This window comes from Magallana gigas, chromosome 7 (assembly GCF_963853765.1).
Source record: "Magallana gigas chromosome 7, xbMagGiga1.1, whole genome shotgun sequence".
Lineage (NCBI taxonomy): Eukaryota > Metazoa > Mollusca > Bivalvia > Ostreida > Ostreidae > Magallana > Magallana gigas.
The window spans coordinates 49,301,460-49,323,093 of NC_088859.1; the positions used below are offsets into that span (position 1 = coordinate 49,301,460).

Here is a 21,634-nt window from a genome sequence, read left to right on the forward strand (position 1 = left end):
CACTTTTTGTTCGGTTAAACACGACATCAAAACATCCGGTGATACACAGTCTGATTAAAACTACCTCTCCTTCCCATGCTCGTCAGGCACGTGTCAGGAGAAGTGATGCTTTTAATCAGAATGGGTGATACACAACGCGCATGTCAAATCCGCCGTTAAAGGGGGGGGGGGGGGGGGGGGGGCTAGGTGGTCAGGTCTTCCTTAAATTTTAGATACGATGTCTCTGGCTATAAACTATCATTTAGTAAAGAAGAATATGTAATATTTTACCTTTTAAATTTGAGCATTTTCCTATATTCTTATACATAGCTCTCCTTTTAAAGGAGGTCAATACAGTCTAAAAATTGTCACGATCATCAAGCCCTCTTAAAAACGAGCGTTAAGTGTGTGCCAGGATCAGTCGGAAATCAGTCAACATGCATGAATGACTCAAATATTGCCAGCTGGAATTACTGGGTTTTTACATGCAGTGCTTCAAGAAAATGTTGTCCCATAGGTATTTTGAGAAAGAATAAATGTGACGTTAAAAAAGCCATGATTTGAATGTGTAAATAAATTACATAAATGGACTAGGCAGCAGGCATTGCCTACGTAAGCCTTCTCCATGAGGAACAAGGTATATATTATTATTACATATAATCTAATTCAATGCAACTTTTAATTTAGTGCTTTTTAAATAAATATATGTAAGCTTGCATAGTACATGTACTTCTTATTATAATTGTACAGTAGATGAAAAATATGAATAATGGGTACTAGTAGATGAAGAGAAAAACCCAAACAAAACAATGGTAAATAGGTAAGTAGAAAAAGGATTCACAGGCAAAAACCCATTTACAGATATAGCAGTTGGTTAACACAATTAGTTTTTAATCTTTTAGCATAGGCGTCGGAACCGGGGGGGGGGGCTAAGGGGGCTTAGCCCCCCCCCCCCCACTTTTTTTTCAAAGATAGACCTAACCATTAGGCATATAGCATGATAGAGGGTTCAGCCCCCCCCCCCCCCCACTTTTTCTCGCAGGAAAGATTATTGTTCCTAAATTTACCTTGAAAGTTTGAGAAGTTGGATTCAGAGGCATACTAGCCCCCCCCCCCCCCCCCCCTCCCCCCACGGATTAGGAATTTCATGATTTGGGAGAGAAAAAAAATAGTAATATTTTTTTGGGAAGTATTGGTATACCCCCCCCCCCCCGGATTAAGATTTCCATGATTTTGGGAATTAGTTATTTTTCTCAATATTTCTGAGGATTAGTCTAGCGCCCCCCCCCCCCCCCCATGCACTTTCAATTTGTTTCCGACGCCAGTGTTTAGGATTTGCAATATCTTCATTTATGTTTTTATTTGTTTTACCCAAACGAACATAGAATATTTATGAAATTAATTCAAACTCGTGAGTAGGATTTAAAGTGTTCTGAAAGTGAAGTTGAATTATATTCAATATAACAATAATTTCTTTCTTTCTAAAACCACATCTTCCAAATCTACCAAATAAAATTATAAAGAAGAGGGGTGGATAATGCGTGTAAAATGCCTACATACAAACGGATAAGATACTTAAAAATTAAAATATCAATAAATCTGATTTTTTAAAAAATTATTCAAATCGATCAAGCATATAAATATTAATTGAAAATAGACGATTTATTTAAAACAACCCTAACCTGCATATGCAAGGGGGGGGGGGGTACATTTTCTGTTAAATTTTAGATATTTGAAATGGAACATACTGTGTACATGCATGACTTTAAAGGAATTTCTATAAAAAAACAACAAACTACCAACCAAATTGGGGGAGGGGAGGGGGGGGGGGGCTGGGTCCTGTCCTCAAGTACCTGTGGAGGAAGTCACGACCGACAATGCAATGACATACTAGTAAAGGGCTAGAGGTTTTTGATGACTAGTTACAGTATTTCTCAAGCAATATTATGCCTGGTATTTGTTTAGTAAGGGAATTAAAATAAAAACTTACGATATGTGACGCAAACGTTTTATTGTCTGTTCTAAATGATGCGCTATACCCGCTATGAAAAATCAGTGTTGCTTATTTTTATTTTGATGGGGATTGATGCTCTGAGTTAAGGCCCTGTCGCACCAAGTTGCGTTCCCACGGCGTTGTAATATTCATGGAATCGCCGTAGGATCGCAAGGAAAATTCAGAAAAAATGTACAATTTTATTTGAAAATTTTACAAATGGAGATGTCACGGCGTCCTGACGGCGACCAAGGCGTTCTTACAAAGCTCCCTGACTGCGTCCACAAGACCTTCTTTACTTCCTGGTAGATTAATGTTAATTTTTACAATTGTATAAGAAACAAACAAGAATTTACAACTTGCAAATAAATGATAAAAAAATGTTTTGTTTTGATGAATAGGTACATTATAATTGAAACGTAACTACTTCTAAATAATTTGTGAAGGTCCAGTACTAAGATCTACAAAGATCCGTTATTAGTTGTTAGAAAACATAGAAAAGATGTGAAAACATCGGAACCAAATGACATGAATTTCATCTATGTCCTTTGATAGGTCCAGGAATACTTTTTACATAGTCATCCACATCCAGTTTGATAATTACTGCATCGCTTGCTATTGTACAACAGCCATTTTTCGAGTTTTCGTAGTGTTGATGACAACGCACTAGAGGGGCCGTGAGAGCGCGGTACAAACGCCAATAAACGCAGAAGAAACGTGAAGAGAGCGCGATGAACGCAGCAACAGCTCGATGGGGTCGCTGTGTGAACGAAACCAAATGAAAAACAACTTGTTAAAACGCTGTAGATGCGCAGTGAGAGCGCGATAGAGACGCAGTGAGACCCCAAAGGACTGCGACAGGTATCCGTGCAAGCGCAATTGACTTATTACTGCGTCTACACTGCGATTAGCTGCGCTCTTTGAGAAATTACGGCGTTGTCACTGCGACCTCACTACGCTTCTACGGCGTGTTTATCAGAACGCAGAGTCACGGCGCGCACCGTGCATGTTCAAAGTGCGCGCCGTCGCATGGCGTTCTAAAATGTTCTAGGCGATCCCACCGCGACGAACGAAGATGCCGTTGCATTGTTACAGCGCTTTAGGAGACTCCACAGCGTTTACCTTGGCGTTTTACATTATTTAAGGACGCAGCGGGATCGCCGTGAGGACGCAGCTCCGATGTGACAAGGGTTTTACGAAACCCTGTAAGTATCATTCATTTAACTGAAAAATAAAAAAAAGGCGTAATAACCCGAGTAAAGGCGTAATAACGCCTTTTAAAAAGCTTCATAACGCAAAAAATACGTTATAATGCGGATAAGGGCATAGTAACGCCTTTTTAAAGCTTTATAACACAAAAAAGGCGTAATAACGCAAAAACGGCATTATACCGACTTTCTATAAGATGTAATAACGCCTTTTAAAAAGGCCTAATATTGCGAATAAAGACGTAACACCTTTTTGAAAGGCGTAATACTGCGAAAAAAGGCCCAATAACGCCTTTATAAAAAGCGTTATAACGTCTTTTTAAAAAGCGTGATACAGTCATTCTCAGAATTGCTACTCCATTGCACTGGTTACGTTGTTAAAAATCAAGTTTGCCAGATTGTTTTAAAAATTTGGTTTTCCAGGAGAACACCATCTATGATACTTTTTCTGAAATTATTCCCACACAAATGTTGTATTTACAAATCTAGCTTAGATTATTTGCATGGGGGTGAAATCACAGTAACGGATGCTAATCATATCGGAGCAGTGCTTTATTCCCGCAATCAATAAATCAGTAGTCTAAAAATTCACCAATTCTTTATCTATTTCAAATCATAAAGAAGCTTACTGTTCAAACCTTGAAAAGCAAGGACAATTTTTATAAAACTGCAAAAAATTGAATGCGCAGCATGCATGGAAATTGAAGCATTTGCTTATTGAGTGACAGAGACCCATTTCAAAGTCTTTTAATTATAGTAACATTAATGTGAGAAACATATATTTGCCTCTTAAAGGCAAATTTATGTATGCCTGAAATATTCATAAAAGGATATTGTTCAGTTTTATATAAAAAAAAATTAAAAGATTGGTACAAAATGAAAAGATAACGTTAAAGTAACGGATGTTAAATGAAACCTCTAACTACATTCCTTTTTATGATACACGGTAAGATATCTTCAAAAAGTAATTCAAAATTGCTAATAATATTGGTTTGTCAAATAATGGTAACTGCAAAAAAAAATCTAAAACATATAAAATTTACTTTTCCTTTCTCATTTCATATTTTTAACCTACCCTTGATTTTTCTTTCCCGATATTGGCGGTTGTATTTCCGCTGTATATTGTACCATTGAGAAATTAAAAAATCATGTTTAAATTAAATCAGGTAAGGTTCAGTTTACTGATTTAGAATATTTATATAGATTTTACCATTTAGGAATGCAAATATCATAGACAGATTTATATGACGTTTTCAATCTCAATTATTACTGGATTAGTATTCATTAGATGTAAACGAACAAGAGCGGGTCCAGATTTTTTTCAAGGGGGGGGGGGGGGTGTTCCCGAGGAATGTCCATGTTTGCTGGGGAAGGGGGGGGGGGGGTTCGGGCTTATTTTCGATAAATATAAAGTATGCATTTATTCTAGTTGCAATAATGTAGCCCCCTCCCCGCCCCCTCTCTCCCTCTCTCCCTCTCTCTCTCTCTCTCTCTTATTTTTTTTTTTGGGGGGGGGGGGGACTATCCTCTCTAGAGAAATCGTAAAGGGATTCATTATCGGCGCTTTTTCATACTGATTGAAACAAAGTAGTTTCTTTCCCAACCAATGCCTTAATTAGACCCACCTCTGTCGTAATCAAGGTAGCGCAAACGCTTTAGAAATTCGAGGAAACTCGAACAGTTTGGCGAATTCTTTCTTTAGAGATAAAATATGGAACATATCGAATATAACCTTTTGCTGTTACATGAATATTGATAAAGATTGTTATATAATTTTTAACTCTGTATAGAAAAAAATTCGATGTTCAGTATTCACCAGGGTCAGAAAAGTAGGTAATGTTTGTTTACGTTTTTTTGCAAAATGTATTTTCTGTTTTCATCCTTTATTCCCTTTCTTTTTTAAATTTTGTTTTTACATTTGATAGTCATATGGTTAATTGAACATTGAATTGATACGGTATATAGATTTAAAGAAATAAATATCTTCGGACTTGTATTTTGCAATTTTTTTAGATCTCATCTAGTGAGCAAGTTTGTCACTGTGTGTCAAGGCAACGAAAGTGAAACTAAAACTACAATAGCTAATTGATAGAAAGTAAAACTTGATTTTAAATCTACATTTTTAATATTGTATAATATGGCTTCAATTTTTCAAATTAGGAAAATAGAGAATAGATATAAAGTTGTCGCTTAATCTGCAAGATGTTTCCATAGCTAAATGCTAGCTACTAAAAAGTACTACTGCTTGTCTGCCTCGTAGGACTTGTATGGAAATGTTCATCATATGTCAGCACTACACTTGAGAGATGATAGGGGTATTCGGCTGGGGCAGAAGTAATGATGGACAACTGTCTATCGGATTTTCGGAGGAGACAAGCATTCTCTCCCCTAAGGAAGTGTCTCGCCTCCAGGAGCTGGACATTAAGGAGATCAGCTGTGGAGAGAAGCACACTCTCATTGTCACCAAGGATGGGAAGCTTTACTCGTGTGGCAGTAACGAATATGGAGAACTGGGTCACAGTAAACCAAGGTCTCGGGCAGGTAAGTAACCTTAATGTTTGATTTAACATGGGCATGCAAACAAACAACCCCCTTCACCAACTCCAAAAAAGGAATAATATTGAACATGTTCAACCCCTGCCCCAACACACTTTTTATGTCAATACCTGTAGTTAAGGAAATAATTCTGTAAAGATGTTTATGTTTTAAAGGTGGGTAAGAACTGTTAGATTTTTATGATATGTCTTTCTGTTGCTTGATATAAGGTTTGGGTACCGTATGTCGTTTATTAGATGTCTTTTATATTGGTTCTTTGGAAATTTGACTGTTGTTAGATGTATTGATATACACATTTTGAGAGAATGATGTGTAAGACTAGTGGTAATTCTGTGGCTACAGTCAGTATTGATGTTGTAGAGTTGGTGAGTTCTCTGAGCAGTATGCAGGTCATACAGGCGGCAGGAGGGTCCGAGTTCAGTCTGGTGATTACGACCGCGGGGGAGGTGTTCAGTTGGGGCAGGAACGACAAAGGACAACTGGGGCGAGGAAAACTATCTAAGGAAGAGGAAAGGAAACCAAAGTATGAACAACATCTAAGAGACTTGAAACTTTAATATATATGCACACATTTGAAAATACAGTAAAACTCGTTTAGTACGAACACGGATATTGCGAATTCACGGATATAGCGAAGTCATCTTGGATCCCCAGCTATGTAAATTTAATGAAGTTCTTATACGGTTATAACGAATTACGGATATAACGAAGTAATTTCTTAGGTCCCAGTGACTTCGTTATAACCAAGTTTTGCTGTACTATGAAAATAAAGTTCGGTCAAATAATTAGATTTAGATAAGAAAGTTTAACATAAACTGTCAATATTTGACTTGTCCACTTAATTGTCTTAGTTTATAATATGTCAAATAACATGGAAATATCTCGTTTACCTTAATGTAAATAATTCCACAAGTTTGATACAGAGAACTAGAATAAGAAAATTCAGAAATTTGTATCAGAGAAATGATGGAGTTCTCTAAGTGTGAATATTCCAGTGTTTAATAGTTAATAAATTCCATTGTGAGAAAAGCAGGCGTAGTTATTATTTCAAAGGTGTGAATACCTAATATGTTTGTATTAGAAATGATATGTAAAACATATGTGGATAGCTTTCAAACGAGTGTTTAACCTGATAAATTCTTTTACTTTGCTTATTTAGTGAAGATTATCCCAATGTAGAAAATTTCAGTTTAAAAAGTATAGGTATGTACCAATGGTTTTGCAGACTGATGAAGAGCCTTGCTGTGTGTACAGTGGTACAGATAACATGCGGATCCAATCATTGCCTGGCACTCACCGATGGTATAGAGATATCTTATATTATACATGTTATAAATTCTAACAATATATTAACATTGAATTTCTAAATTTAATCTGTCAATTCTTTTTTCTTATGTTTATGTATTAAAACTACCCATGTCTTTGGGTCTTCCTCAGATGGTCGTCTGTTTTCTTGGGGTTGTAATAAATACGGCCAGTTAGGACTTGGCTCAAGTCACTCATTCCACGACACTCCCCAGCAAATTGTCTGTCTGCGGGGCATACCTATAGCACAGATTGCTTCAGGGGGTAACCATAGCTTTATCCTGACCTGGTCTAGAGCAGTGTTTGGATGGGGCAAAAACAGGTAGGCCGGATTGCATATTCACACCTTATATTTAATTTCTGTTTTACTGTGTAATTTTCATTTGTTTATAATTTCAGCTTTTGAACTTGATTACATGTATTAATTTTGGAATAATTTTTTTTTATTGTTTTACAGTTTTGGACAGCTTGGTTTAAATGATGAGTATGGTATGTGTTTTTAGTTTTAATTCTTGAAGTTCGGTATAACCAGAATATACAGTTCATGTTCACTCAGTGCTGTTTATTTAGCTTGATCTGTTTTTTTTTTTGTTTGAAGATAAAAGTCATCCCACTTTATGCAAGTCTCTGAGGAACCAGAAGGTCATGTACATCTCTTGTGGGGAGGACCACACTGTGGCCTTGACCAAGGTCAGATCGTAACCCCTGTATATGTGGGGTCATTAATGACATTGAACCCCTTAATGTAACCAAGAGATTAGAACATGTGGATATCAATGTATTGTTATTTACAGGAAGGTGGTGTTTTCTCATTTGGGGCAGGGGGCTTTGGGCAGTTGGGACACAACTCTACTCAGAACGAGATCTTACCTAAACGGGTGATGGAGCTGATGGGGAGTGTCATATCTCAGGTCGCATGTGGAAGGTAAATTATTGTCTATTATTATAAGACAGTCAGTTTTTATCCTGTTATATGCCAATCCTTTCTTTATAATACTATCAGTTACTCTCACATATACATGTAGCTTCAGTCTTTATCTTTTTGATATAATTCTAGATTTTAATATCTTTTCATTACTGAGTTTCAAAAACTATCTTTTTGAATTCTAAGTGATTTTATATCTGCATGTACTTTAGAAAAGACACAAATTAAAAAATCCTTACTCTTTTCTAATCATCAGGCGACACACGGTAGCATTTTCTCCGTCCAGTGGTAAGATGTATGCATTTGGATCAGGAGGATCCGGACAGCTTGGATTAGGGGATACCTCAGCTCGTAACTCTCCGTTTCCAATCCTGAGTCCAAATTTTCCCAGCACAGGGCGGCGATTGTCTCAAGTCATGGACCATGACGGCTCGTTATACCTGGTCAAGCATCTGTACAGCGGGGGAGATCATTGCCTACTACTGGCCAGGAATGCGGAGGTGAGTCCTTCATTTCATGGAACCGGGAGGTGATTTATGTAGAATAATCTCTCTACTTATTTTATTGATCAAAGTGTTTTACCACGAAAAAATACTTACCTATTTATCTTTTAGTCTAAATTTGAGATACCAGTATCTAGTTCTTATATTCCAAATAGGAAATATAAACTGACGTTTAATTCAAAGGGTTGTGATTCAGACTTATCTTGGTATTTTTATGAACGAACAGCAATATGCTTTCTATATTTGTTTTATGATTTATTCATCATAGATGGGTGGAGAGCCAGATGATTTCAGGGAGGTTGACCCCAGCACCCAGATAACAACCCTGACCGCTGAGAAATGTGAAAAGATCAAATCTCTACAGCCGGATGTCATCACACCATCAGAACTCGTCGAGTAAGGACACTTTATTAAGACACAAGATAGGAGAACATAGATATATTGTTAGGTCAAGAGTAACATGATTTAGGGCTCCTATAACCCTATCAAATTGATTTGGAATTCTTCAGACATTTAAGCAAGAAATTGTGAAGTATCTGAAATAAATGAGTTGGTAGGTAATATTACCTACATGTAATTTTCATATTACAAGTCTTAGATATTAACTGTAACAAAGTCGTGACCTGAATACGGTGTGGTTTCTCCTGAATAAAACAATGCATGCAACTGTCACACAACTGTCACACGTCCCTTTAAGGGTATGTTTACTGGAACATGTACATATACTGCATGTTCAAGGATCATTTAGGTCTTTGATTAATGTCCTTATTCCACTTCTTTTTCAGTGATGTTTTGAAAATATTTTCAAGTTCTGCATGTTTGAATGCATCATTTTTACTGAAGTAAGTACATGTTTATTGATGTTCTAGTGCTTGTGTATATGAGCATTGTATTTGTGTAATGTTAACTCAAATGCTACAGTCCCATACATCTAAATGTACATGTATATTAGATTTTGGTATTGTATTTAGAAATGATGAACATTTCGGCTGTAGCAGTAAGAATAATGGCGTAGACATGGACAATGTCAGGAAGCTGATGAACCGAATCGCTGACGCTAAAAATGTGAACATCATTCAGCAGGTAATGTACAAGCTCAGCTGAGTGAACTCTTTGTTATTGGTATAAGTGTGGTGACTGACTGACTGGATGTGGTGCTTGTAGATAACAGAGAGCATTGAGAACCGCCTGTTGAGGTCTCTCCCTCCCTCACCCCCCGATGTGGAGGCTCTCAGAGTCTACCTCATTCTGCCAGAATTCCATTTGTTATACGAACCCAAATTCTTCTCAACTCTGATTGGTCCATTTGGGAAGTCTATAGTAGGATTAGAAAAGGCAGCATCAAGAGTGCTAGGTAAGTATCACAGATTTCTTTATTTATTGGACTGTTTTAAATAAATAAATATTTACATAAATTCATTTTTTTAAACAGATATATGGTGGGGATCTCTAAAGCCAAGGTTTTTTAAAAGGATTTTAGGGGTTAGTATCCCTCTAATATTAATTTGATAACTCTTGTGTTTTGACACCCACTCTCTCATCAGATTATTTGTTTTTCCAAATTCAAATTCAGTCAGATGTCTTTTGAAGTACTGTACATACTGTGAATAATTATTCCTTCAGATCTTCAAACAGACAGCATTATTAATTCTTCGTCTGCCAAATCTCCCTGCCACTAGCAATATGGAAGTAAGTGTTTCAAAGAAGTTTACATGCATTCATCGTAAATTTATTATAATAAAAGTACTCTTGCACCATTTGTAATATGATAATTACTTTTGCAAGAGTTTGATAAACATTTTACAAATCAATACTACATGTAGTACCATTGACTTCTTGTTTGTGGAAATGTACGCAATGAATTATTTCAATAAACTGTTATGTGTGGTGGATCTATTTCTACAGAGGATTTTCATTCCCTATCTCTTTTATCTATGTATAAGTACATGTAATACATGTAGTAAATATTATGTACAATGTATGTAAAAGATGGCTGTTAACCTCTGTGCAGTAATCAAGTAGTATATTTTCAAAAAGCATGTAGGTATTAACTATTAATAATTGTGAAATTGCAGGTGATGATTCGTTTTGAAAGTTTGAAGGCTTCATTAGAGGTTCTGAAAAAATTAAACAATGTCAATGACTATAATGGTCAAATAATTCCTTATGACAACTTCTACATACCAGAGGTTACAGATATTGTTGACATTAGAAAAGATTACGTCAACTGGGTTCACAGGGGGAAAACTCTACCATCGGTAAGTCTAAACGATGATTGAGATAGCGGCAGTTCATCATAATCCCTGAACAATTTATAAAAAATCATAGAGCTTATTGGATAAATATTCAAATTTTTACATGAATTATCTTAATCTTTTGTTTTTATGTGAACTGAATTGAAAATACTTTAAAGCAATGAGTTCTTTCTTGTACATGTAGCATTCTATGCTGTGTTTGACATTGTAATTGGTTTTAAATACTTTGTAGCAATAAGTTCTTTATTGTAGCATTCTATGCTGCGTTTGACATTGTAATTGGTTTTATTTATAGCCCCAGCTGCATTTCTGTGATTATCCATTTATATTTGATGCGTCTGCTAAAAGTGTTCTTCTACAGACAGATGCCTGCATGCAAATGCAGGTAACCTAAATATGATTAATTGATAAAACATCTTTTTCTTTTTAATCATACAGATATTGATTTATTGCATTGGATTAACCCATGTGTCTCTTGTAGTCTGCATACGAAGAAGTTCAGAGACGAAATTTCCAGAATCTGTTTCTTCCTATTGATCCAATAAACCCCATGTTGATATTACACGTGACGCGACATAACATTGTAACGGATACGCTTCAACAACTGTCTCGTCAAGGACCAGCTGATCTCAAGAAACCACTCAAGGTCAAAATATTTACTGTGATATAGAAAAAAGCAGCAATCCAAAACTTGCATTTATATGCATATAATTGGCTATAACATTTGTTTTCCTTACTTACAGGTGATATTTGTTAATGAGGAGGCCATCGATGAAGGTGGAGTCAGAAAGGTGGGTTATTGCTTGAAGGGGTTGTATGTTTTGATTGAAGGTTTTTCATGCTGGTATTTAATGAATTTTCTTCAAAGTAAAATTATTGCAATTTCAAGATTACCGGTGTCATATAATATTTTGATACCGCGAAATATTGAACCCGGGTTCAATATATTATGCGATATTATGAACCCGGGTTCAAAATATCGCTGCGATATATTGAACCCCCCCATAAAATATTGAACCCCGGGTTCAAAATATTATGGTCGCGATATTTTGAAACCCTCTCGAAATTTCATTGCTCTTGGAGAGGGGGTTCAAAATATTATGGCTGTGATATATTGAACCCCCTACTGTTTCCAATTTCCTTTGGAGAGGGGGTTCAAAATATTATGGCTGCGATATATTGAACCCCCAACCTATTTCCAATTCCCTTTGGGGAGGGGGTTCAAAATATTATGGCTGCGATATTTTGAACCCCCCTCCATTTTTATTGCTATTGGAGAGGGGGTTCAAAATATTATGGCTGCGATATATTGAACCCCCTACTGTTTCCAATTTCTTTTGGAGAGGGGGTTCAAAATATTATGGCCGTGATAATTTGAACCCCCCTCAATTTTTCATTGCTATTGGAGAAGGGGTTCAAATATTCCCTTTGAAGAGGGGGTTCAAAATATGGCTGCAATATATTGAACCCCCTACCTATTTCCAATTCCTATTGGAGAGGGGGTTCAAAATATTATGGCGGCGATATATTGAACCCCCTACCTATTTCCAATTTCCATCGGAGAGGGGGTTCAAAATATTATGGCTGCGATATTTTGAACCCCCCTCCATTTTTTATTGCTATTGGAGAGGGGGTTCAAAATATTATGGCTGCGATAATTTGAACCCCCTACTGTTTCCAATTTCCTTTGGAGAGGGGGTTCAAAATATTATGGCTGCGATATATTGAACCCCCTACCTATTTCCAATTCCTATTGGAGAGGGGGTTCAAAATATTATGGCTGCGATATATTGAACCCCCTACTGTTTCCAATTTCCTTTGGAGAGGGGGTTCAAAATATTATGGCTGCGATATATTGAACCCCCTACCTATTTCCAATTCCTATTGGAGGGGGGGTTCAAAATATGGCCGCGATATATTGAACCCCCTACCTATTTCCATCGGAGAGGGGGTTCAAAATATTATGGCTGCGATATTTTGAACCCCCTACTGTTTCCAATTTCCTTTGGAGAGGGGGTTCAAAATATTATGGCTGCGATATATTGAACCCCCTACTGTTTCCAATTCCTATTGGAGAGGGGGTTCAAAATATTATGGCTGCGATATATTGAACCCCCTACTGTTTCCAATTTCCTTTGGAGAGGGGGTTCAATTTCCTTTGGAGAGGGGGTTCAAAATATTATGGCTGCGATATATTGAACCCCCTACTGTTTCCAATTTCCTTTGGAGAGGGGGTTCAAAATATTATGGCTGCGATATATTGAACCCCCTACTGTTTCCAATTCCTATTGGAGAGGGGGTTCAAAATATTATGGCTGCGATATATTGAACCCCCTACTGTTTCCAATTTCCTTTGGAGAGGGGGTTCAATTTCCTTTGGAGAGGGGGTTCAAAATATTATGGCTGCGATATATTGAACCCCCTACTGTTTCCAATTTCCTTTGGAGAGGGGGTTCAAAATATTATGGCTGCGATATATTGAACCCCCTACCTATTTCCAATTTCCATTGGAGAGGGGGTTCAAAATATTATGGCTGCGATATTTTGAACCCCTCTCCATTTTTTATTGCTATTGGAGAGGGGGTTCAAAATATTATGGCTGCGATATATTGAACCCCCTTTTGTTTCCAATTTCCTTTGGAGAGGGGGTTCAAAATATTATGGCTGCGATATATTGAACCCCCTACTGTTTCCAGTTTCCTTTGGAGAGGGGGTTCAAAATATTATGGCTGCGATATATTGAACCCCCTACTGTTTCCAATCTCCTTTGGAGAGGGGGTTCAAAATATTATGGCTGCGATATATTGAACCCCCTACTGTTTCCAATTCCTATTGGAGAGGGGGTTCAAAATATTATGGCTGCGATATATTGAACCCCCTACTGTTTCCAATTTCCTTTGGAGAGGGGGTTCAAAATATTATGGCTGCGATATTTTGAACCCCCCTCCATTTTTTTTGTTATTGGAGAGGGGGTTCAAAATATTATTGTTTCCAATTCCCTTTGGAGAGGTGGTTCAAAATATTATGCCTGCGATATATTGAACCCCCTACCTATTTCCAATTTCCATTGGAGAGGGGGTTCAAAATATTATGGCTGCGATATATTGAACCCCCCTCCATTTTTTATTGCTATTGGAGAGGGGGTTCAAAATATTATGGCTGCGATATATTGAACCCCCTACTGTTTCCAATTTCCTTGGGAGAGGGGGTTCAAAATATTATGGCTGCGATATATTGAACCCCCTACTGTTTCCAATTTCGTTTGGAGAGGGGGTTCAAAATATTATGGCTGCGATATATTGAACCCCCTACTGTTTCCAATTCCTATTGGAGAGGGGGTTCAAAATATTATGGCTGCGATATATTGAACCCCCTACTGTTTCCAATTTCCTTTGGAGAGGGGGTTCAAAATATTATGGCTGCGATATATTGAACCCCCTACTGTTTCCAATTTCCTTTTGAGAGGGGGTTCAAAATATTATGGCTGCGATATATTGAACCCCCTACTGTTTCCAATTTCCTTTGGAGAGGGGGTTCAAAATATTATGGCTGCGATATATTGAACCCCCTACTGTTTCCAATTCCTATTGGAGAGGGGGTTCAAAATATTATGGCTGCGATATATTGAACCCCCTACTGTTTCCAATTTCCTTTGGAGAGGGGGTTCAAAATATTATGGCTGCGATATATTGAACCCCCTACCTATTTCCAATTCCATTTGGAGAGGGGGTTCAAAATATTATGGCTGCGATATATTGAACCCCCTACCTATTTCCAATTCCCTTTTGAGAGGGGGTTGAAAATATAAATTATGGCTGCGATATTTTGAACCCCCCTCCATTTTTTATTGCTATTGGAGAGGGGGTTCAAAATATTATGGCCGCGATAATTTGAACCCCCCTTAATTTTTCATTGCTATTGGAGAAGGGGTTCAAATATTCCCTTTGGAGAGGGGGTTCAAAATATTACGGCTGCGATATATATGGGAATTGGAAATAGGTAGGGGGTTCAATACATGTATATCGCAGCCATTACATTTTGTACCCCCTCTCCAAAATCAATGAAAAATAGAGGGGGGTTCAAAATATCGCGGCCATAATATTTTGAACCCCTCTCCAATGGGAATTGAAAATAGGAAGGGGGTTCAATATATCGCAGCCATAATGTTTTGAACCCCCTCTCCAATAGCAATGAAAAATAGAGGGGGGTTCAAAATATCGCGGCCATAATATTTTGAACCCCCTCTCCAATGGGAATTGGAAAAATAGAGGGGGTTCAAAATATTGTGGCCATAATATTTTGAACCCCCTCTCCAATAGCAATGAAAAATAGAGGGGGGTTCAAAATATCGCGGCCATAATATTTTGAACCCCCTCTCCAATAGCAATGAAAAATAGAGGGGGGTTCAAAATATCGCGGCCATAATATTTTGAACCCCCTCTCCAATGGGAATTGGAAAAATAGAGGGGGTTCAAAATATTGTGGCCATAATATTTTGAACCCCCTCTCCAATAGCAATGAAAAATAGAGGGGGGTTCAAAATATCGCGGCCATAATATTTTGAACCCCCTATCCAATGGTAATTGGAAAAAGGTAGGGGGTTCAATATATCGCAGCCATAATATTTTGAACCCCCTCTCCAATAGCAATGAAAAATAGAGGGGGGTTCAAAATATCGCGGCCATAATATTTTGAACCCCCTCTCCAATGGGAATTGGAAAAATAGAGGGGGGTTCAATATATCGCAGCCATAATATTTTGAAGCCCCTCTCCAATAGCAATGAAAAAAAAAAGGGGGGTTCAAAATATCGCGGCCATAATATTTTGAACCCCCTATCCAATGGGAATTGGAAAAAGGTAGGGGGTTCAATATATCGCAGCCATAATATTTTGAACCCCCTCTCCAATACCAATGAAAAAAAGAGGGGGGTTCAAAATATCGCGGCCATAAAATATTGAACCTGGGTTCAATATTTTATGGGGGGGTTCAATATATCGCAGCGATATTTTGAACCCGGGTTCAATATATCGCGGGGTTCAAAATATTATATGACACCGGTACTGGTATCTTTAAAGAAAAAATCTACTGTAAACCAACTTTCATTTGCATACAAGAAATTTTCGTGAGGTTTGTGAAAGCCTCATTGTTGGGAATATTTCTCGCCGCGGACCAGTATTTGCCATATAGTTGAGATAAAAAACAGGTATGGATAAGGTTTGGTCGCAAAAATTGGTCTGCATGAACCAGTTTACTGTGGATTCATTAAATTTCGTGGGGGCCAATTTTCGTGGATTGCTTAAATTTTACAGGTTCGAGGGGACGTAATTTCGTGTATTTTCGTATACATACAAAAAGATTATGACTTTATAGCCCTAGTTTATTAGTTCGTGCGGGTGTATATTCGTGGATGAGAGGTAGTCACGAATTCCACGAAAATTGAGCCACCACGAAATCTAATGATTCCACAGTATCCCAGGTAAATCACAAAATAAAGTTGTTGTGAATAATAGTTGGTTCACAGTCTACATCAACATAATACTACAGCTGGACATAATGGCCAATTTATACATCTGTTTTCTTTGTCTTTTATTTAGGAGTTCTTTCTGCTATTGATGAAAGAAATACTTGATCCCAAATATGGAATGTTTAAATTCTTTGAGGAATCAAGACTGCAATGGTTCAACCCTAACGTAAGACTTTACTGAATAAGCCTGACCTCTAGTTGTAAGGCCAGAATGTTCAATGGCACTTTGCTTAGCTTCTTGCTAAATAGTTTTATACTAATGATACACTGCAAATGATATATAAACTGATAAACAGTGAAAGTCTAATACCCTGATACATGTACCATATAGATTTTTTTTTCTCTAAAGCAAAATAGTGTTCTAAATTGAATACCCAGATAATACTAGTATTGAGTTTTGTCTTGGCGTAGATTTGCATGTAATATACCCTTGTCAAACAGAAATATGCAATGTTTTTATTATCTATGTTGATATAATATAACTTTTAACTTATGATACTCTTTTGAACTGTGTTTTTACACTTGCTGAACTTATGGTTTTATATTGATCATTTTTCAGTCTTTTGAGGACAAACAAATGTTTCATCTGATTGGTGCTGTTTGTGGACTGGCAATATATAACTCCACCATTATTGGTCTCAGCTTTCCCCTGGCGCTGTACAAAAAACTGCTCAATAGGTAGGTTTGTGAAATAGTGACTCACTAAATGTGGCAAGATTTGGCTAAGCTAGGGTGTTATAACTTATGCTTTTGCAAGTCGAAATACTAGTTTCCTAGCTGAGCTGAATCTTTGCAAGATTAGTAATAGTGCACATACAGAGCTGCATTTATTGATGCATCCTATTGTTGTGTGGGTGTTTTATGATATGGAACTCGTGTTTATTCACAGAAAAACAACATTAGAAGACTTGATGGAGTTGATGCCTTCAGTTGGCAGGTGAGTTTTACTGTGGATATACATTTTAGAATTAATAGTCCAAAGTACATGTACACATTTCATCACAGGTTTTTGTCAATTCATCTTTAGATGTTCACAAGCTCTCCTGCTATGTTTAGACATGAATAATGTATCATAAAGTGGTGAAACAGCAGAGATTGTAGGTGATAATTGGTGGGTAGGTCATACACTTGCATGTGGTTACCAATCGCAATAACCAGAATTAAGAAACTTAAAATATATCATATACATGTATCTCTGTATTTTACTCACTTGTATATTTGTGTACATGACACTGTTCTCTGGTATTTGTTCTTTTATAGAGGTATGCATGACCTCTTAGATTATGAAGGAGATGATGTAGAAGATGTGTTCTGCTTAACTTTTGAGGTAAGTTCAAACAAGTCTGGGTACACGAGATAAAACAATTACAACTACCGTATACTTTATGCATTGCTGAACCAGGATTTTCTCCTTTGTGTATATAGATTACAGTAGAGAGTTTTGGAGAAGTTCAACATAAACCTCTTGTAGAGGGTGGATCGGATAGGCCGGTAACCAAAGATAACAGGTACGTACCAGGAACACACACTTGTCAAATTACTTGGAATATCCACTCACAGGGCTACGTCATTGCCTATTTCTACATCATTTTCTCTGTCTAATATTTTGCAGACAGGAGTACATAGATGCCTATGTAGACTATTTATTCAACAAATCAGTGGAGGACCATTTCAGTGCTTTCAGCGACGGCTTCCACAAAGTTTGTGGGGGAAAAGTTCTGGTGAGTGCTTGGCAGCTTGTGTAAAGTATTTGTATGTTTTTCACATGTAGTTAAGCTTATAGGAAATTTTTTTAATATTTGTTAATTTTCTGTAGGAACTTTTTCATCCACAAGAACTACAGGCCATGGTAATAGGAAATGAAAACTATGATTTCCATGAATTTGAAAAGGTGAGATTTTTTTTAAAGTTCAGGGGCTTTGTTGCCTTGCCCCTTTTTTCTCCGTATTACTCACTTTTAAATTTACTTAATAGAACCTATTACCAAGTCAGAGAGAGAGCTATGAAGATATTTCTTCAATAATCAAAACCTGATCTTGTGTACATGTATTTTTACCACTATGCAGGTCATAATATGAAGAAAAAATGCTCAAGAAACTATGGTTTGATTTATACTGTGGAATCATTAATTTTCGTGGGGGCCAATTTTCGTGGATTGCTGAAAATATATAGGTTCATGGGGACGTAATTTCGTGTATTTTCTTATACATACAAAACGAACTATGACTTTATAACCCTAATATATTATTCGTGGAGGATGTTAATTCGTAGATGAGAGGTACCCACGAAATCCACGAAAATTGAGCCACCACGAAATCTAATGATTCCACAGTACATGTACATATACAGGGTATATGAGATGAAAATGAAATGTTGATATTGGCTTTTCATCGATTTCGATTTTAAAGTATTTTAAATCAGTATTTTTTTTCAAATATTCACATTTTACCCTGTTTGATTTCTTTGGACAGAACACGGAATACAAGGGAGAGTACTACCGACAACATCCCACTATCCGACTCTTCTGGGAGGTGTTCCACGAGCTGACCATTCAGCTCAAAAAGAAGTTCTTATGTAAGTGTTGTAGGAAAGAAAGAATAAAAAAAAAATAAATGTCAGTGATAACTTTGTTTTGAGATGTGAATTAATCCCTGGACACTGCCTGCATCTCCAGTCAGACGCTCTACCGGTCAGATGCTCTACATCTGAGCTACAATTTCAGTGATATCCTCAAACATGAGTCAAAAGGACTTCTCAAAATTCTGAACCATTTAAATTCCTATTCCTTTTAACTGTTTAACATTGTTCTTTATCCCTGATAAATGCACAGCCTGCATTTACTTTCGAGATCGATCTTGTGTGAACTTTATACATTATAAGGCACTGAGTCTGTTCACAAATACTGTATGAACATTTGTGCTCCTCAGTAGATTCTTACAATGGAATATATTTGGAAATGTAAATATAAAGGGTTGAAATCTATAGCATGCATGATGGGGCAAAAAGATGGGTTATAAATAAATCCTGTTAACAGTAGCCCAGTCTATTCCATGAGTAAGAATTCTATAGTTTGATTTAAAAAAAATATGTTTGCAGTATTTTTGACTGGGAGTGACCGGATTCCAATCCTGGGAATGAAGGCGGTGAAGATGATCATCCAGCCCACCCATGGTGGGAACAGCTACCTCCCCGTCGCCCACACATGTTTTAATCTGTTAGACCTCCCCAAGTACCAGGACTATCGGACCATGAAAGAGAAGCTCTGTATGGCCATAGAACAGACCGAGGGATTCGGGATTGTGTAATCATGGGATCTCAAAACTTGTTGATGAAGAACAGAATTTTTTGGGGTCGTGCAAGAAACAGTTTATTCCCTTGAATGTTTTTAAAGGACACTATTTAAAACATTTGAATTGTTTTTAATGACTATTTTTGAATGAATAATCAGGTCCTGTTTGTTGGATGACAAATTGTTATTTCATAAAAACTGCCCATCTGAATTGATACTGCAGTTCAGATAAATCTGCTGATGAAGAGGAGAGATGCCCCCTGATATACGTGCTTACCGTTAGTTTTCAGGATTGTTAGGTTAAGAGATATAAACAGATTTCTAGCAAACTTGATCTCTAATACAGGTTGTTTTGTTTTCTGTGATTAATTTTTAAAGATTTTACACTGTTTGCCTCCTCAACCAATATCATGTGTCATTGAATGATAATTCTAAAACTTTTGTTTGTACTGGTACCTCAAGACTCTGATTTCTCTCATGTTCTCAAAATTAAAATACCTATGGTTGTAAAAATGTAAGAAAATATGAACTCCAGTTCTCCTCGATACAAATATAAACACTTTTTCACAGTTTTACAGTATGTATTGACAAGGTTACAAATGTTTACATGGAAACAAATACTGTAGCTGCACATATTCTGCTATGTAAGCTTACATATGTAGTAACATGTTTACACTGGTACAAATACTGTACAAATCATACCCTGTAAGTTACAAGGCATTAAATGTGGTTTGGAGGTTTTGTACAAGCTTCACCTCAATTTTTTTCTTGTACTTAAACAAACCCTCACTGCTTTTTCCAAAAAAAGAGCTAATTTCTGAGTGATTTATTTTTTTAATTTAAGTGTAAATGGTATTAAGAAGCATCACAATACTTTAATGCAGAATGGATTTTTGAAAGCTGCTAATAATTTGACTGTGATGCTATGCTGTAAAGGTCATTTAATATTTAAGGTTGTACTGTACCCTCTTATGTGTATCAGAACTTACAGAAAGCAGTTATTGAGGTATATAGTATTGTATAAGGAAAGTGAAAATTGCAATACATGATTTTGATGTTTATTATTTTGTTGCTTGCCTTAACCCCCCCATTTCCGTAGTGATTTTCTCTACCCATGGCACTGTAGCAAAGTAACAGTTTGAGAAAACATATCAATCAAACAACATTTTATGAATGAATTAAATACATGTATTGTGGTTACTGATACCAGCGTATGAAAATAAAGATGAAGACTTGAGTTTGTTTTCATAGGCACCAAAACTAAAGTTAAGATTTACTTTCAACCAATGATTCTTCTGTAACTTCCAATTGTAAAAAGAATCTAATATTATGCTTGAACCTGCCTCCTTTTAGCTCAATTGAGCTGAAAGTTCAAGTAAGCTTCTCTGATCATTTTTTGTCGGGCAGCCACCTATTTGTCCGTCTGTTTTCTGTCTGTAAACTTTTCACATTTTTGACTTCTACTCTAGAACTGCTTGTTTAATTTCAACTAAACTTGGCACAAAGCATCATTGGGTATAGCCATTGTTAAGAACACAACAGTTACTAGTGTGTGTTTTGTATTTTATGCTATTATGCCAAATAGACTAATGTACAAGTAATGATGGAGAGAAAGTGAGATGATCATGCTAAATCATATGCATAAAATACACAATGCATAACAGAAATAAACAATAAAAAGAGATGTATTTTATTGTTGATTTGAATTTTATCTTGTGCATAATAAATTTTCAAAGAATTATGAACTTGTGAAATTATTTACCTTTATTTAAAGTGGGAAATTCAAGCTTCTTTAAAAATCCTCGTTTAAAGAACAATTACCAATGCTACAAGTTGACTTGTTGAATTATTATATAAATGAAAGTTGTGATGTTGGTATGTAAATTCATTGAAATCTAAAAAAAAAACCAATTATATATATACTCGAACTTCGTTATCTCAAACTTACGAAAGTCCATTGAACTCATTTTCGTAGGTAAATTTTTTTTTTTTCGTGTATAAACACGAAACTTTAGACAATAAATGCGCGAGTTTCGCATTGTATTGTGAAAATTTCGCGTTTAATCGCGAAAGTTTCATGTTAATTCGCAGAAGTA

The 21,634-nt window shown here is 36.5% G+C and overlaps 1 protein-coding gene across 5 annotated transcripts; it reads left to right on the forward strand.

Moving 5' to 3' along the window:
- The first annotated feature begins 4,820 nt into the window (after nucleotides 1-4,820).
- On the forward strand, nucleotides 4,821-21,277 carry LOC105340402 (probable E3 ubiquitin-protein ligase HERC4). 5 transcript variants are annotated; one of them, XM_034455347.2, is made up of 28 exons: nucleotides 4,821-5,013; nucleotides 5,341-5,721; nucleotides 6,097-6,259; nucleotides 6,962-7,038; nucleotides 7,174-7,363; nucleotides 7,499-7,530; nucleotides 7,640-7,731; nucleotides 7,836-7,966; nucleotides 8,223-8,466; nucleotides 8,738-8,865; nucleotides 9,255-9,311; nucleotides 9,441-9,552; nucleotides 9,634-9,823; nucleotides 9,902-9,951; nucleotides 10,093-10,158; nucleotides 10,545-10,727; nucleotides 11,020-11,109; nucleotides 11,206-11,370; nucleotides 11,468-11,515; nucleotides 16,320-16,415; nucleotides 16,809-16,927; nucleotides 17,139-17,186; nucleotides 17,510-17,576; nucleotides 17,675-17,757; nucleotides 17,862-17,970; nucleotides 18,066-18,140; nucleotides 18,721-18,823; nucleotides 19,346-21,277. In XM_034455347.2, the coding sequence occupies exons 2-28, from the start codon at nucleotides 5,487-5,489 to the stop codon at nucleotides 19,552-19,554; spliced, it is 3,162 nt and encodes a 1,053-aa protein (XP_034311238.2). In that variant the 5' UTR covers nucleotides 4,821-5,013; nucleotides 5,341-5,486; the 3' UTR covers nucleotides 19,555-21,277. The 5 variants fall into 5 exon arrangements, with proteins under 5 accessions (XP_034311238.2, XP_011444729.3, XP_034311237.2 ...); XM_011446427.4 differs by having other exon boundaries at nucleotides 5,441-5,721; XM_034455346.2 differs by having other exon boundaries at nucleotides 4,821-5,009.
- Nucleotides 21,278-21,634: the final 357 nt, after the last annotated feature.